This window comes from Gavia stellata, chromosome 9 (assembly GCF_030936135.1).
Source record: "Gavia stellata isolate bGavSte3 chromosome 9, bGavSte3.hap2, whole genome shotgun sequence".
Lineage (NCBI taxonomy): Eukaryota > Metazoa > Chordata > Aves > Gaviiformes > Gaviidae > Gavia > Gavia stellata.
The window spans coordinates 1,923,130-1,938,268 of NC_082602.1; the positions used below are offsets into that span (position 1 = coordinate 1,923,130).

Here is a 15,139-nt window from a genome sequence, read left to right on the forward strand (position 1 = left end):
AACAAAACAAACTGAAAAAAGAGTCCTGCTCAGGGTGTGGACACAATTACATGAGGAATTTCATTTTGCTGAGACTAATCATCATTTCTTAGTTTCAGCAGACATGAAAAGAAAAATCAGCACAGGAGGAAGAAAACAGCCCGTTTTTAAAAGCCACTCCCATACCAACTAACGGAGTTCTTCGGCACATAGGTGTATTAATAATTGGGTTTTTGGTTCTCTTACCAGTAAAACCCACATACTTTTATCCCTCTGACCTTGAGCAACTCCAACAGCAAGCAGTTCCCCCAAGGACAACAGCAGAGAGGTTCCACCCACATGACCTGGACTTTGGTCACCATTTCAGGCACCCATATATGATAAATCATAACCACAGGCAGGACACAAGCCTGCCTAGCTTACGACGTTAAAAAAAACCCCAATAATCACAAAATAACAATCAGGAAAGAGTAGTAACTTAATACCAGGAGTAACAGACAGCTGTACAAAGCATTGACTCCAACGGGGTAAAGCACTTCATCACATTACACTATGCTGCGTAAACGCAATGCTAAGACTCCGGATCAACAATTTGAGAACTGTATGATTTGAGAGAAGAATTTTAAAAAATACCTTCTCTTTCTTTTGAAGTTTTTATGACTACATGCAAGCAAGTTCTGCCATTTCAGAGGTGTCCATAAACTCACATTGTTAAACTTCGAGCGAAACAACGAGCAACCTTCCGAAAGCTGCACGTGAAACGCCAAAGACAGCAATCTTAACACTCCTATCAAGCTTCAGAGAAATAAAGTTTCAGCTTCGCCTAACCACACCGAAAACAAAGACTGTCCAGTATTTTGTCCTCCGGTAGCCTCATACTGACATAAGGAGTCAGACGGCAAAAAATATGCTGGCAACAAGGGAGCTAAACTGCTGTTGTATCACAAATAATTCTGCTCTAAATACTCGTTAAAACTAAATGCATATTCCCAAGAGCTATCTAGAGTCAAAGACCAACGTCATTAAAAAGTATCATTTTCAGGAAGAAACAACACCTCTCAGCATTTTGGATCACTGTCACCTTTCCACCCGCAACCCCCATTAACAGCTTTTCAGAGACCAGTCCTCAAAGTGGAAGCACAGGGGTCCTCACTGCCGAACCGGACGCTCCACTCCCCGACCTGCGCCTCTACACCCCCATCAGTTAACGCGGGGTAACCGAAGGGCTGTCGCGGAAAACCGAGGTGCACTCACCGTTCCGACTTTCTTCATCGATAGGAACTATTGTGGCTGGAGGACCTGTTCTGGCCAATTTGCAATCTATAAAGATGAAAAGAGAAGTTATTTCTAATTCCAGAAGAAGGATCTGGGGGTTTTGTTGCTGTTTTTTTAAAACAAGTCAGCATATTCGGCATACCAAAGACAAGTATCACTTAAATATGATGTATGTATGAGCTAGAACTGTTAGCTAAGTTACACTCATCACAGAGGACCAAAATCTGAGCTGTTTCCTTACCCCTTAACTCAGATAAACTTTATAAAGCAAAGGAGAATCTGTTGACAAAGGATTTAACATCTCAGATGCCGATCCGTATTTAAAACAAACACTTAGACAGCAAAAACTTAATATGGTTTGTGCTGTTCTCTCTTAAGTGAGCCCTCCTTTCCATGTCATGAAGACACACACCCCCCAAATCGCCGTCACATTCCACCACGATGCAGTTCGATGGCTACGCTATAAACCCGTTCGTGTCTTGCTCTAGAGATAGCACCAGGGATCTCGGTGAAGCAGAAATCCGTCAGCACAGAGATAATAGGATGATAATTTAACCCAAAGAAATAACGGAGGAATGAGTAAAAGGTATAAACCGTAATTAAAGCTTCACAACAGAAACAAACATAATTTGAATTTAATTGCAACAAAAGGATCTAATTAAAGAGAGTGAACAGAATTTTAATAATGTTCTAAGGAAAACAAAAACTAAAAACAGACGAGCAATGTTCAGGAAGTTACGTTTTGCCATCTTACCCTCATATTGCCAGTCTGGAGTCAAAAGTTTAGAGTCATCAATGGAAGCGGAGCAGAATAACGAAAGAAAATAAGTAAGATTTTGTTGGTTTACTCAAAAGATAATCAAAGACATAAAGCAGTACATGCAGAGCTAGCAAATGCATAGGTGTAGTCTTCAAAATATATCAAAGCGTGTACACTACATGTGATGACTGTAGTTTGTGAACAATTTCGTTTTTTACATTAAATAGAAGACAGATATTACCTCTTCAACGCACACAGAAATAAAGGTTAATTAAGAAGTGCTTTTAATTTCCAAAGAGCCTCCCAGTACCACTGAAAGAGCGTGATAAGAGACAGCCATTCTCCTTCCCATTTCACCACGGAGAACTGTATGTGAGAGTGCAGTCCACGTTTTTAAAGACTTTTAGACACTCCTCCGATCCTCCTGACACGGCCCCGGCCGCGTGGACGGCTGCACCCCATTTGTAAGAAATGACAGCTTCTAATTGGTTTCTAGCCAAGGAAAGAACTGCTGGAGTGTCACTGTATTTTTTTTTTGAGAGGTCTGAACACTTTACACAAAAATCCCAACAGAAAATCATCTGTAAATTAAACATGAGAGCAAGCCGAGGTAAAATGCTAATTCCCAGCTTACGGTAAAAACTACACGTTCATCAACTTCAAAAGAATCGCGCTGCAGCTAATTACAGACTCTAATTACCCCAGCACAGACAAGACCTAAGGAGGAAGATCAAAACAGTGAGGCATTTATTCAGATGTCCGTTCAGGTGAAGCCTCTAAAGGACTTTTCCCTGGCACAGCAATTTCCTCTAGCAACGGCTTGGCTATTCAGCTGATGAGTTCAACTGCAAGACCAAAACTTCTAAACACCAAGGGTAAGGATTGATAGCACGGCATTCCTTGAGGCTGGTAATATTTATGAACAGCCTGAATGACACCTGAATTAATACTAATGATAACAGCCACATTGTAATTACCTTTTTTTTAAAAAAAAAAAAAAGACAAAGAGGCAAACCTCGCTCTGAAGGTAGAACACAGAGAATTTGTGTGGGTACCCGCTCACCCTCCTTCCTTACTTACATGAGTGACACTGCTTGTAGAGTTTCACGAACCCACTTGGTTTGCTATCCTAAGCAGTCTAAACGACATTGTTTCATGAACAAATTCTCAGTACTTATTCCTTTTATTCTTCTATGCTCTAGTTTGATCCACAAAAATTGAGTATCTTCTGTTGATAATTTTAAAGCTTTTTGTTTTGAAGGCACTAACAGAGCAAACAGCCCGTCTGAAAAACTACAGCTTTCATTTCATTGTCGTTTCCCATGAGCATATCCTGTGGGAAGATAAGCAGTGTTTGCATATCTATGTGAAATTAGGATATTTTTCTTTCCCGCTCTTATTTTTTTTACTGGGTGCTGTAAAAATAACAGGACCATAACAGACACAACTCTAATCTTTTCCAGAGACATATGTTATAATTTTCTAGAAGTTTAGGATTTGGCTAACTGAATGACCCATCAACAAACTCTTTGCTAGGGCAATGAAGCTCACCGACACAAACTTTTACTGAGCCTTTGCTTTCATAAATGATCCTGCTATTCACCACTGAGCAGCGATCACCACACACACCCAACAAAAAAGAAATCCAAAGCAGGGACAATTTTTAATTCTAAAAATTGCATATGCCTTAGCAAGAGAATAACCATGATTTTTTTTGAGAACTGAATGAGCTTTCTCCCCATCAGGTGGTCAAGGAACACGTGGCCGTGGCATTGCGGGATGTGGTTTAGTGGGCATGGTGGTGTTGGGTTGACGGTTGGACTCGATGATCTTACAGGTCTTTTCCAACCGTTGTGATTCTGTGATCTATGTTTCCATGATGATGCTTTCTCCCTGCTGGGTGTCCCAATGAAAAGTCCACCCAAATCAGGCCAACCTCTAGTTCTATTCTTCAATAAGCAAATTATCAAAATTACAAGTCAATCACATGTTAGCAGCCTTTTCATAGGATTAGTTTTCCATCAAATGCATCAGGATTTCCAGAATTATAATCAAAGCAGTTGCACGTTACGTTTAAAAATCGTTGTTCAGCATTGGAATCCAGATATAGAGTCTCAGAGAAAAGGCAGACTACACAGTTCAGTTCAGCGATTTGCAGAAGATTTATTGCAAGTGTGAGCAGGTGAAGCAATAAAATTTCTCATGAGAGAAGTTTCAACGAAAAGAAGAGCAATAGCCAAAACTATTTCTATAGCTAGGGGAGGAAAAAAAATAAACAGGATGTGTAGTAGAAATCTTGCTGTGGATTACCCTCATGGCACCAATAAAAAGTTTCTGAAGAAACATGTCGTTTTATTGCATAGATAAGAGTTTACAGATTATTTAATATAATTTTGACCATGTCAGTACTAATATCAGGTTGCTTTTTAAGATGCCCATCACCCCTCCCTCCCCTTCTCAAAGGCCGAACCTCATAATGCCGCAGCCTTATTTAGTTTCACGTTCATCACCATGCACTGAACAGACAAACTGAAAATTGTAGCCTTACACAAACTTCCAACTCAAGAGGAAACAGTAATTCTAATCAAAAACCTTAAAGTGAAGTTCCACGTTGGAAGCACGTGGGGGGTACCTTTTCCTTTTCTGTGCAAAACCCAATCAGTAAGCAGCAGCAGCCATAGGACCAAGTGCTCAAGCAGCGTGTTGTATCACCAGGCAGACCGGGTGGGAAATACCGCATACATGAAAAAGAACGTCTTCAGACTGAGCCAGCTGCACAGAAAGGTTCTTGCCATCATGAGGAGGATACAGATTCCATCCCATGAAGATGACAGAGGCTTGAATTATTTAGTCTAGGAAAAGGAAAGCTCTCCAGAAATACACTTGGGTAAATAGCAAGGAGGAAATACGAGTTACTTAAACTAAAGAGCAATACCGGTGCAAAGGACACTATGAGTGCAAAGGAGAAATGGCTGCATGCTGCCCCCAAATTTAAAAAGTACATTTCCAGCCTGAATTTATTTATTTTTTTGGACTGGCAGATCCTGGAACACTCTTCCAGAGCAGGAACAGCACAAAAACGCCATTTCAGCCTTTTTGAGACATACCTTTATCTGCTTATGAAAGGGATTACACAAAATGCTCCTCAGCAATATTATGAGATGTTTTTCTCAAGTTTTATTTAAATGTTCCTCAACAGAAATTATTTCAGCAGCGATAGATTGCTTTACTCAACATAAACAGGCACAAGTAACCGCAGCACACCAAAGGTGACTTATGAAGAAAAATCTTTACACCAGACTTGACTTTCCTGCTCTTTTGTTTTAAAGCGCCCGATGTTTGACGCTAGGCCTCGGTGTAACTCCGTGAGATATTTTAACTATTCCAATTTCACGCTGCAGATTATTACCAGAATACTGACTATACCCCTAACTAACAATTCAAATTTTTCATAAACCTACTGCAATAGTTGAGAGAGGCTGGTTTCTTTCCATCACACAGGTCCTTTGAAAAGAGGCCCCGTGCCCCGTCACACAGCAGCCCGCGAGCGGTAGCAGGGAACGCCGCGCCGACAGAGCCTCTCTGGCTCGTCTTCCCAACGGAAGGAACCTCCGCCCTACCAGAAGCGCAGGGAGAAGCGACACGCTGAACCATGGTCTATTTGCTCTACGTTTATTTGTTCTAATTTTCTCAACAAAAAGCAAGTTGTCCTTGAAATTCCTGGGCACAAGGGAGTAGGCGTGGAAGTCAAATCATGCTAAATTGAACACACTTCAAGAAAGGCAGAAAAAACACTACAGAAACAAGCTTCCCTATCTACAGTTTTCACGATATGTTTTATGTCTAAGCAGCAGCCCTGGTAAATGTAATCATGATGTGGCAGTGCTCTCCCCCCAAGCACCTTACAGAAAAGGCAGCAGGCAAATAAAACTTAGTAAATAAAGCAACAAGCTATGAAGGCTTTTCTAAAAGCTTCCAGAAGAGCATCTTTGTTCCTGTCATTAACTTCACTGTTTCATCTAACGCGTTTGCTTTACAATTACATGATCAAGGCAAAGGCAGATAAATAAAGGGCCTGTCTCCTTGGGAGCAAAGTGAAAATCTATTTAACAAACTCTTCATGGAACAGTTACATGGCTCAGATCCATTTGGTTTCTGACGGCTAATTTTCATTATTTTAATTTCTAATTATTTTTAATGAGACGGCTCAGAGGAAACCCTCAATCATCATTCTAGGTAAGATGCTCAGCAAGGTCAAACAGCCTGAGCCGAAACAAACATAACAACTTGAATAATCCCGTTCTCTGCCACCGGAGAGCTGCCTGATCACCTGCCTTTCACCTCGTCCTTGCCCCCTCAAAGCCGCTTCCCATCCAACGGTTACACTACTGAGAGGACTTCTCTCTATTTCAACTGCACCGCTGAAGAAAACAGAAACATCTATAAAAATGAATACAAATGTTATTGAATTAACTAAGACGACATTTCGAGTGCGGGGAACTGACACACACCATGAAGAGCTCTAAAGACACCCAAATGGAGACAGTCCTGCGACGAGCCGGCGTTAGACTGCTTGACAGCCAAAGGCCCCTTCCGCCCACCGCTCCCCCACAAAGGTGAGGGTTTGCGATTAACGGCAGTGCGCTTCCCCTCCCGAACTCTCTCCTCCTCACTCCCACCACCCCAAAGGCCAACTGCATCTTCACAGCCCCTCTCGACCAGGGGGCTCTTTCTCCTGCCATCTCCCGAGAGACCAGATCCTCCACAGAGGTGTTTCAAAGGACCTTACAAATAGGTCTCCGGCTCCAAAGCACTTGCGGGATGCACCTCTTCGCCACTAACTGTAGATGGAGTTTACGAGGCTGCAGTAGCTTTTGCAAATACCTCCTCAATGACACTGCTATAAGCCCCACATTCGTACACTTACAAAGACGGCTGTAGCCTCATGAACATTTAGAAGCTGTCTGACAATGAAGACATGAAGTTAGAGGTAGTCACAGCGATCAAGAATTGCCTATAACATCCCTCTACTAAACGCGATCACTTGGAAACCCAAAATGCCCATTCATACTTCATATAAGCCTAAATTCCAGCTAAATAAAACATTTGAATTAGCTGGGAGCACTGTCTGAAGTTGGCTGGTCTGCTCATTAAATCACACGACTGCAAGGCATACAATCGCGTTGACTGCTGGGAAGTTTAATAATGAAAAAGGCTTGCCCCACAAAGCCTTACAAAATCTAAGTGACTATAACCAAAAAAGGTGTCTCACAACATTTGAGAGGGGATTTGCGTTCCCAATAACAGAGCACAACTTTAAGAAAAGTACAATAACGTAGTCCTATCACGGCAAAGACAGAAAGAGTTTTACCTTGGGGAGGAAAAAAAACACCAAAGAATGAGCTGCCCTGCAGGGAGCACAGCACATTCGGCTGGAAAACAAACAGCCAACCTGAACCTTTCGGGGGACGTTATTCTGCGAAATAACGGTCATCTCCTCCTAAGCACTGCTGAAATGAACACTGAAAAAAAAATCCACTTCAGCGTGCTAATCACCAACTCTTCTTCCAGCTGCTTCAGAAACACCCAATTATTACTCTATTTTACATTTTATCTTCTATTCAGTTTTGCTTTTATATATGGAGATAAGTAGTTCTGTTTGTTTTTATTTAAACAAACAGTCATAGCGAGTACAACAGGCAATCTCAAAAAACTGACTCGGTTCCTAGCAGATATGCAGCCAGATTTAAAAGACTTCTTATTCAACAAAATTCTACTCACTAACTACTGAAGGAAATTATTTTATTTGTTGGCAGAATAAAATTTCATTCTTTAATTTGTCACCAGAACAAAGATCAGACTGTAAACTTTATCAGTAATTATGGAAGGCTCTATTACTCTTCCACATCAATCCCTTACCTACCTAGGACTTCTGCCCGGGTCAGAAAATCGCACCATGCAATTACTCCATATTTACGTTTCGGCCACTTTTGTTGTATTAATGAAGTTCAGAACATTAAACTTCACAATTACTCAGCGTTCACCTGTACATTTCAGCCAAGCTGAAAACATTTTGAAAGGTGCCATGTATCACGCTGACAGCAGCTTTCCCATGAAGCTGCCAACTCAAAGCACAGAATTAAAGCCTGACAACTCTGACACACTGAATAAAGCCATATTCGTTCAACAGGAAAAACTCAAACCTGTCTTGAAGCACAGCTTACAAAAGCGGTATTCCAAGAACACGGTATTAACTCTTAATTGATTTTTTTTCCTTATTAATTTGTCCAAACTCTTCCTGAATCCATGAAAGCGTGTAGCGTCTATAACATCTTAGAGCAAGCTTATTTTGAACGCAGCCGCTGCTTGTTCACATGGTCCCACCTCATCATGGTGCAGGAAGAAACAGTATCCAACCTCTCCCGACTGACCCTCTACACCCTCTACGACTTCAACAAACCATTTTATTATCCCTGAATTATTGTGTGCTGCAATATTTAAAGCGAGTTCAGGATTCTGATCCACTTCAATGACTATGTGCTATGAATAACAAAAACAGTAATATGGAAAATTTAATATTAAAATTGGTTGACATCTTTAAGCGAAGTCATTTGTGGCCGACTGCAGCTCTGGGGCCTCTAGGCAAAGAGCCCTGCTGATGTCTCAGAATCACCACCAATTGCACCGACATTATTTTTAAACCATATGCTCAAATTTAACAATAAGGCACGTTAACAACGCACAGGCCCAGTCGGCTGAACCCCTCTTTAAAGCTAACGTAGATGAAGACAAGCGATAGTTTTCAGGCTAACGCCACATGCGCCGTATTATATGAGAATTACCGTGGCAGTTTAAGATGTCGCTGTCTCCTGGCTGGAGGCAAAGTCATCTGTGCTGCTGACCCGGCAGCGCAGAGCACATCGACATTTCAACCAAGCCAGCTCGTTTTGTCCTGAAGGCCACGAGGTGACCCTGTGCCGTCTGTTAATTTGGCTCAACTGTTTGAATAATAGCAGCTGACGACAAAGCGGTAATGAGCAACTGGCAAGCGAGATGGGAGGCTTTGACACCTTGATCCACCCCTGCAGTTTCTGAAGCGACTGCCCGACCACAGCCTAATGCACAAATTATTTCACCGAACATCGGAATTACAGGCCCAGCCATCTACCTGTGCTCCGCACCAAAGGAGACGCCAAAGCTGCTTTATTTGATATACATGCGATGATAGAGAAAACCTTGGATAGTTCAGCACCAACTGCTGGGAAGTCAACCTCCGTAACAATGAAGCACCGACGAGTCATTTGGTACTACGACCAACCCGAGGCAGCAAGCCAGCCAAAACGGTTTTCCAGAGGCAGAGGAGTGGGAGCAGCGTTAGAGAAAAGCCTAAATGAACAGAGAGGAGTTTTCTAGTACCAAAAGCGGAGCTTAAAGGCTCGATTTTTCAAGTTTTTTTTCTTCCCCTCTGCATTTATATGCATTTTAATTTTGCTCTAGCAAGAATAAACCAAAGCTAACGCTCAACGTTCAGCAGCGTTCCTTAGTTCAGCGAGAGCAGCAGGCATTAAGCAGTAGCCTTAATTTCAGGCATACTCCTTTCTTCACCTGTGACCCTTTCCATTTATGCTGAGAAAGAAACAACAAAGAGCTTGTGAAAGAGGGTTGAGGAAGTCAAATTATTTAAATCCTTTTTCCCCCATTTCTTCTGCACTGTTAAGCACATAAAACACTTGCATAAAGTCTCGGAGGTACACAGCGAGAACCACCAAGTCCAGTCCTCAAGCCCGAGTCACTTACTGTGGCCATTTCAAGTAAGAAATTAATGAGAAGTCATTAATAAGAAAAATAACTACATGTTTTCTGCCTGATCACCGACTGGAAATTAAGGAGAGTTTGTGCACACGCCACGCAAGAGACATCCGATGGAACAAAGCCAAAACACCTGCACTAATTGAGCGACTAAAACGTTGCCAGAACAGCAAGTGCTACCGAGGGCAGGTTCTGAATCGCTGGGGTGACTGGAGAGGGTACGAGCTACTGAGAAAGCCTGTTTCAAGAGAACTAAGGGGTTCACAAAACAGAATACCAATGAATACAGTAAAACCTCAAGGCCACCGGTTTTATAGATTGAAATTCCCAGCAAAGCTCTTGGGAGTTTGCGACGTACAGGGAAAGCGATAGCGTGTTCTCTGCTTTATTTAAATTGGAAATGCGAAAAATGTAAGAAATTAAATTCTAACAGACTGTGGCATTGGCTGAGGTTAAAGTACCTCACATTTAAATCTGCTGGAACATGTATTTCTGTTTTCCGATGCACTTTATTCTCCGAAATGCCCCAACTGCTCAGTAAGTAAACGGTCCTTTGAAAGACCTTAGGCTTACCTCCACATTTTGGATTTCCATTGCTCATTCAGCAGGGAACAGGAAAAAAACCCCACCACCATGAAAGAGTCTCTCTAAACATCTCGATTTACAGAACAAGGTTCCTAATAAAGAGCTACATAGAACCATACATTTAAGCTGAGTAACCAAGCAACCCAATTTAAGGGGAAAATGTCCCGTCTTGTTTCCTGTGTGACTGAATTCAGAACTACAGCTGTGCAATTTAGGATAAGCTTGGCATAACCTTTACATTAGCAGGCTTGTACTACAGTTGCTCTGTATTGAAAATAGCATAAGAAGGGCTTTCACAGAGCATTTTCAGCTCTTCCTGACAGACATCTCTAATCGTAGAAACTGGGAAGGAACGACAGCGAACCGGAGTTTGATTCAAACACATTTGCGATTCTTCTTCAACCTACACTGAATTTCAGTGCGTTGATTCAGACTGGCTCAGTTAAGCGCTACTCTAAAATTCATAGCTCAGAAATTCAGAGACTCAAGTGAAAGATGATCGAAATGTTAAAAGCTGACTCTAGCTGAAGTCGGGGTTGGTTTTGTTTTTAACCGGACAGAAGATGAGGCTGATGGATAAGCAAGGACAAAAAGGACATAAACCAAATGAAGAGTATTATCATAAGCTCTTGTTCCCACAGCCTCAGAAAACGGCCTTTTATACAGAATATGCAACCTGCAGAGCCCCTTTATTTTGTAGCTTTATTTCTCCATTCTTCCAACTCTTTTTGTACAGATATAATATCTATAAAGGGTTTTGTATGTGAAAATTGCCCTGCAAGTGCTGTGGATTGCTATCTTACTTTTACTGCTTCAGAAAAATGCAGTACCATCCGTCTTGCGGGCAATATTCTTTTAGATTGAAACAACTTTCCATTTTACAAGCAGTTTTGGAGTTGACAGAGTCTTTAAAAATCATACTTGTGCCTGAAAACACTGTAAAACACATAAAAATATGATACTATGCCAAGTAGCACCTAAAATTGCTATTACCCAAAGTAATTTTTAAGACCATTAAAACACACTGGATGACTCGAGAATAGCTGTAATATCTTCAGAAGTGCTTAAACTTCAAAAGCTGACTAAACCTGCTTTTACACATTACGATGCACTGAGCATTAAAATTTCATGCTGTTTTCAATATTTTTGAAATTGCATTTTCCCTATTACCCGTGTGATGCATTTAAGACAAAAATTTCAGACAGGAAGATGAAAAAAATATTTAATATTTGGAATTAAACTGAATCCAGGTACTATAAGCAAATTTTCAAGTCACAGCAATTTGAACTGCTGTATAAAAGCTGGCATTTAACTACTAGTACAAGCAACTCGGAAAAAAGCAGCTGGAAATACTTGTAACCTTCCACATTGTTGAAACTTCTTTACACGCAAACGAAAAGCGATTAGCATTTATTACCTGAAACACAGGAGAGGAGACAATTAAACTGCCTGTAGATAAGCTAATAATATGTGGCCTTCCCCTGTTCCTAAAGGGTAAATTTGTGAGTTTTGGACTTCAGGCTCAACGTTAATGTTCATTGCCACTGAAATGACATTTAATTATCAGGCTTCTCATCTTCCCCTGAAGAGTTTCTCCCATTTCAATCCAGGATTTTTTTGGTACACAACAGACGCGGAAAATGTAAGTTTGTCTTCCACAGAACTGACTGAGATTAGCTGAGACAAAAGAAAGAAGCATTAAAAGGAAGTTTAAGATTAAATTTAGGAGAAAAAAAACCCCACTTCATAAAATTTTGCTATACACACAGGAATTTTTTCATTTTTAAAGCGGATTTAAAATTTTAGCATATTATGTTACTGTACAAGAATACTGCTGAACCACATTCTTGAGACTACGGTTTCGTCGACTTTCTTTAAAAAGCAGCGCTTTGTAGACTAGGAAAAAAGTTACATTGACATGAAACTTCAATCTCCCTTTGGATTTTTAAGATTATTACCCCCCCCCCACCTCATCCTAAACATCAGCAACACTCACATGTTATCAAGCAAAAACCAAGAGTCAGGTTTTCAGAGTCTACCTTCTACCTTCAGCAGTAGAAGAAGCAGCAGCTGTTTTGCTCCTCTGAAGTCACCTCTCCCGCGCTGAGCACGAGCTGCTGTAAATATTTCAATAGTTCAAGAAAATTCCACTTGGCACCAGCTGTGCCAGATCTCGAGCAGGTAACCCACGCCCACCTCCACCGAAACCAGGCTGTGCTAATTAACCTGCCAGTTCTAGGATTGTTTACGTTTCAGGTAATTAACTAGCAATTTTGTGAACATTTACATATCGTGCCTATAAATATCTTTCTCATGACATCTCTAATGAAGTCAATGTTGATCAACATCTTCCTGTAATTTAATCAAGACATCAAGCAGCAGTGAGAGAAGGCGAGGAAGTCACTTTGCTGCTCGGTAAAGCAACACCCTGCTGCGCCCTTCACGGAAACGAAGGGAAGCAAGACAACTCCTTGCCTTAAAAGAAACCCTACTCTTTCAGCTCCTTGAGTACTCAACTCAAACGCTGCTAAAATTAGCCACTCAAAGCAGACTTCCACAACTATATTTTAATTATAACAGGGCAGTACAAATTTTCTCCTCCTTTCTCCACGGCGGACGCAACCCTCTTCTGGGAGGCCAAGCTGCCACGTCCTACGGCCACGAGACTCCGTCGGATTATCTAGCGCACACATGGAGTAGTATCCCCTACTCCATCCCTGCAGAAACAACCAGCTGTGCGACTGAGGACTGACCTGGAGGTTTTGACATTTAAAATAGGGACCCTGATAATGTGTCTTAACTGAATCATGATTTAATTACCGTTGAACACTGTACTGAAGACAGACAGACACTGCACGTTGGGTTTGAAAGCGGAAGGTTTTAGGTATTTCAAGTAGAAGACGTTGTATCCAACAGTAGCGACAAAGAAAAAAAGGCCTCAAAGGCCATAGAAAGGGTCAAAACCTGTTTGTTAAGCGTATTTCCAAGCAGACACCTAGAAGCAGAACCCAGGAAATAGCACGTAAGAAACTTAGAACTTACAATCAAGTTCCTGAGGCTTCATAAAGTTAACTTATTTTGCACAGAGGATGCTGACGCACATTCACAGATGTAAAATTCATTAGCCAAGGATCTGGAAAACGCTGCCCCACAGCCTGGGTGAACAGGCACACCGCTGCGAGGAGAAAGTAGGCTCGAAAGTCACAGATAGAATATCCTTTGCCAAAAAAAAGATTGAGGCATCTAAGATATTGTGGAGCTCTCACATGCCACCTGAGTGAGTCACAGCCATTCGCATCTTCCTCACCCATGAAAAATGCAAAGTAATAAGACTTCACAGAAAGTGTCATCCTTTGAAGTACCTGTTTAATAAATTATGGTCCAATGGATTCAATAATTGAAGTCTGAACTGCTTTCGGCCCATCATAGATCTAGCCTGTGTCTAAACAGCCTGAACCTGAGTTAATTATAAAAGCAACTTTATAAAAGGGACTTTAATGTTGAATAGCTACAAAGAGTTATATGTTTTTCTTCTGGTTAGATGCACACTTTTGATACCAATTTTGTCCAGCAAAAAACCACTACAATCTTAGTTTTATAATTAAAATTCTTCCCATCTACAATGATAATCATAGCTGTTCTTACGTAAGTTGTACTTTTGTCTTCCTGGAGCCACAGTTCATTATTTACATTTTCAGGTGAATTCACAAAACGTCTCCCAGTTCTAAACACAATTTGCCTGAAAAAATGCGGGACCCGGGGAGGGGGAATACAAAGCTTATGTGAGAAGTTAGTACTTTCTTCAATATTTCTTCAAAATAAATTTCAGAAAAAAACCTTTTGGTGAGAAGCCTGAAGATATAACTTAAGCCGCTTTTTTGAAGCTTCTATTTAATAAGGAAACTACAATCCAAGACAAAAGAACACATCTATGGCATCATCTGTTACTCCTGCTAGATCTTCCATAATTCTACTTGTGTTCGGAAAGCTTGGGCCCTATTAACTCAAAAATGATCTAGTAAATGCAAAATAGTTACAACTTTCATTTGCCTTTGAACCAATTTAAGATGTATTTTAATAAGTTTAAGGTTTTTAGGTGTCTCCCCCCTAAAGCAACTATGTGAGGAAAGAAATATGGGACAAGACAAAGGACTGTTTGACTTGGCACCCTTCAGCACACAGTGGCCTCTAGCATCCATCTGGAAAGGATTCCCAAAACACGCCAAGCACCCCCAAAACACGCCAAGCACCCCCAAAACACAGTGTTAAAGCCAAGCAAAGCGGCTGATGCTGGTGCGTGGGCTCTCCGAGCTCTAAACACTAAAATACTTCTTCCAGAAACGTACACACTTTAGACAAGATTATTTTTTTCTGGTTTTTTTAATAACACGAGTGAAAATGAAGTCAAAGCATGGTACATCTGCTGTCTGAAAAATTTATCATCAAACAACAGCTAAATTGCAAGAAGAGAGTCGATACGTTTCTGCTACATTGGAAAAGACACTTCATATCCCTTGCAATAGGACTCCAAACCCTCAAAATATTTACTTCTCAGTTTTTACCTACTTAGAAAACAGTTACATAAACACCTTATAGGACGTACTGATTACCATCAAAATCTCTCTCTATCACTAATCTCTGGGAGAGCTGATGACATGGAAAAAAGATCTTTTGCTAAACCAGACACAATGGTGGTACCTTTGTGCTTCCCAGGATACCAAATAGCAAAGA

The 15,139-nt window shown here is 41.0% G+C and overlaps 1 protein-coding gene across 1 annotated transcript in view; it reads right to left on the reverse strand.

Annotated features, from left to right (window-relative positions):
- The window catches only part of PCDH15 (protocadherin related 15), a 379,975-nt gene that overhangs the window by 340,173 nt on the left and 24,663 nt on the right, over positions 1-15,139 (reverse strand). The window contains exon 3 of the mRNA XM_059821547.1: positions 1,234-1,299. Coding sequence (XP_059677530.1) covers positions 1,234-1,299 — 66 coding nt within the window. The remainder of the gene's footprint in view (positions 1-1,233; positions 1,300-15,139) is intronic.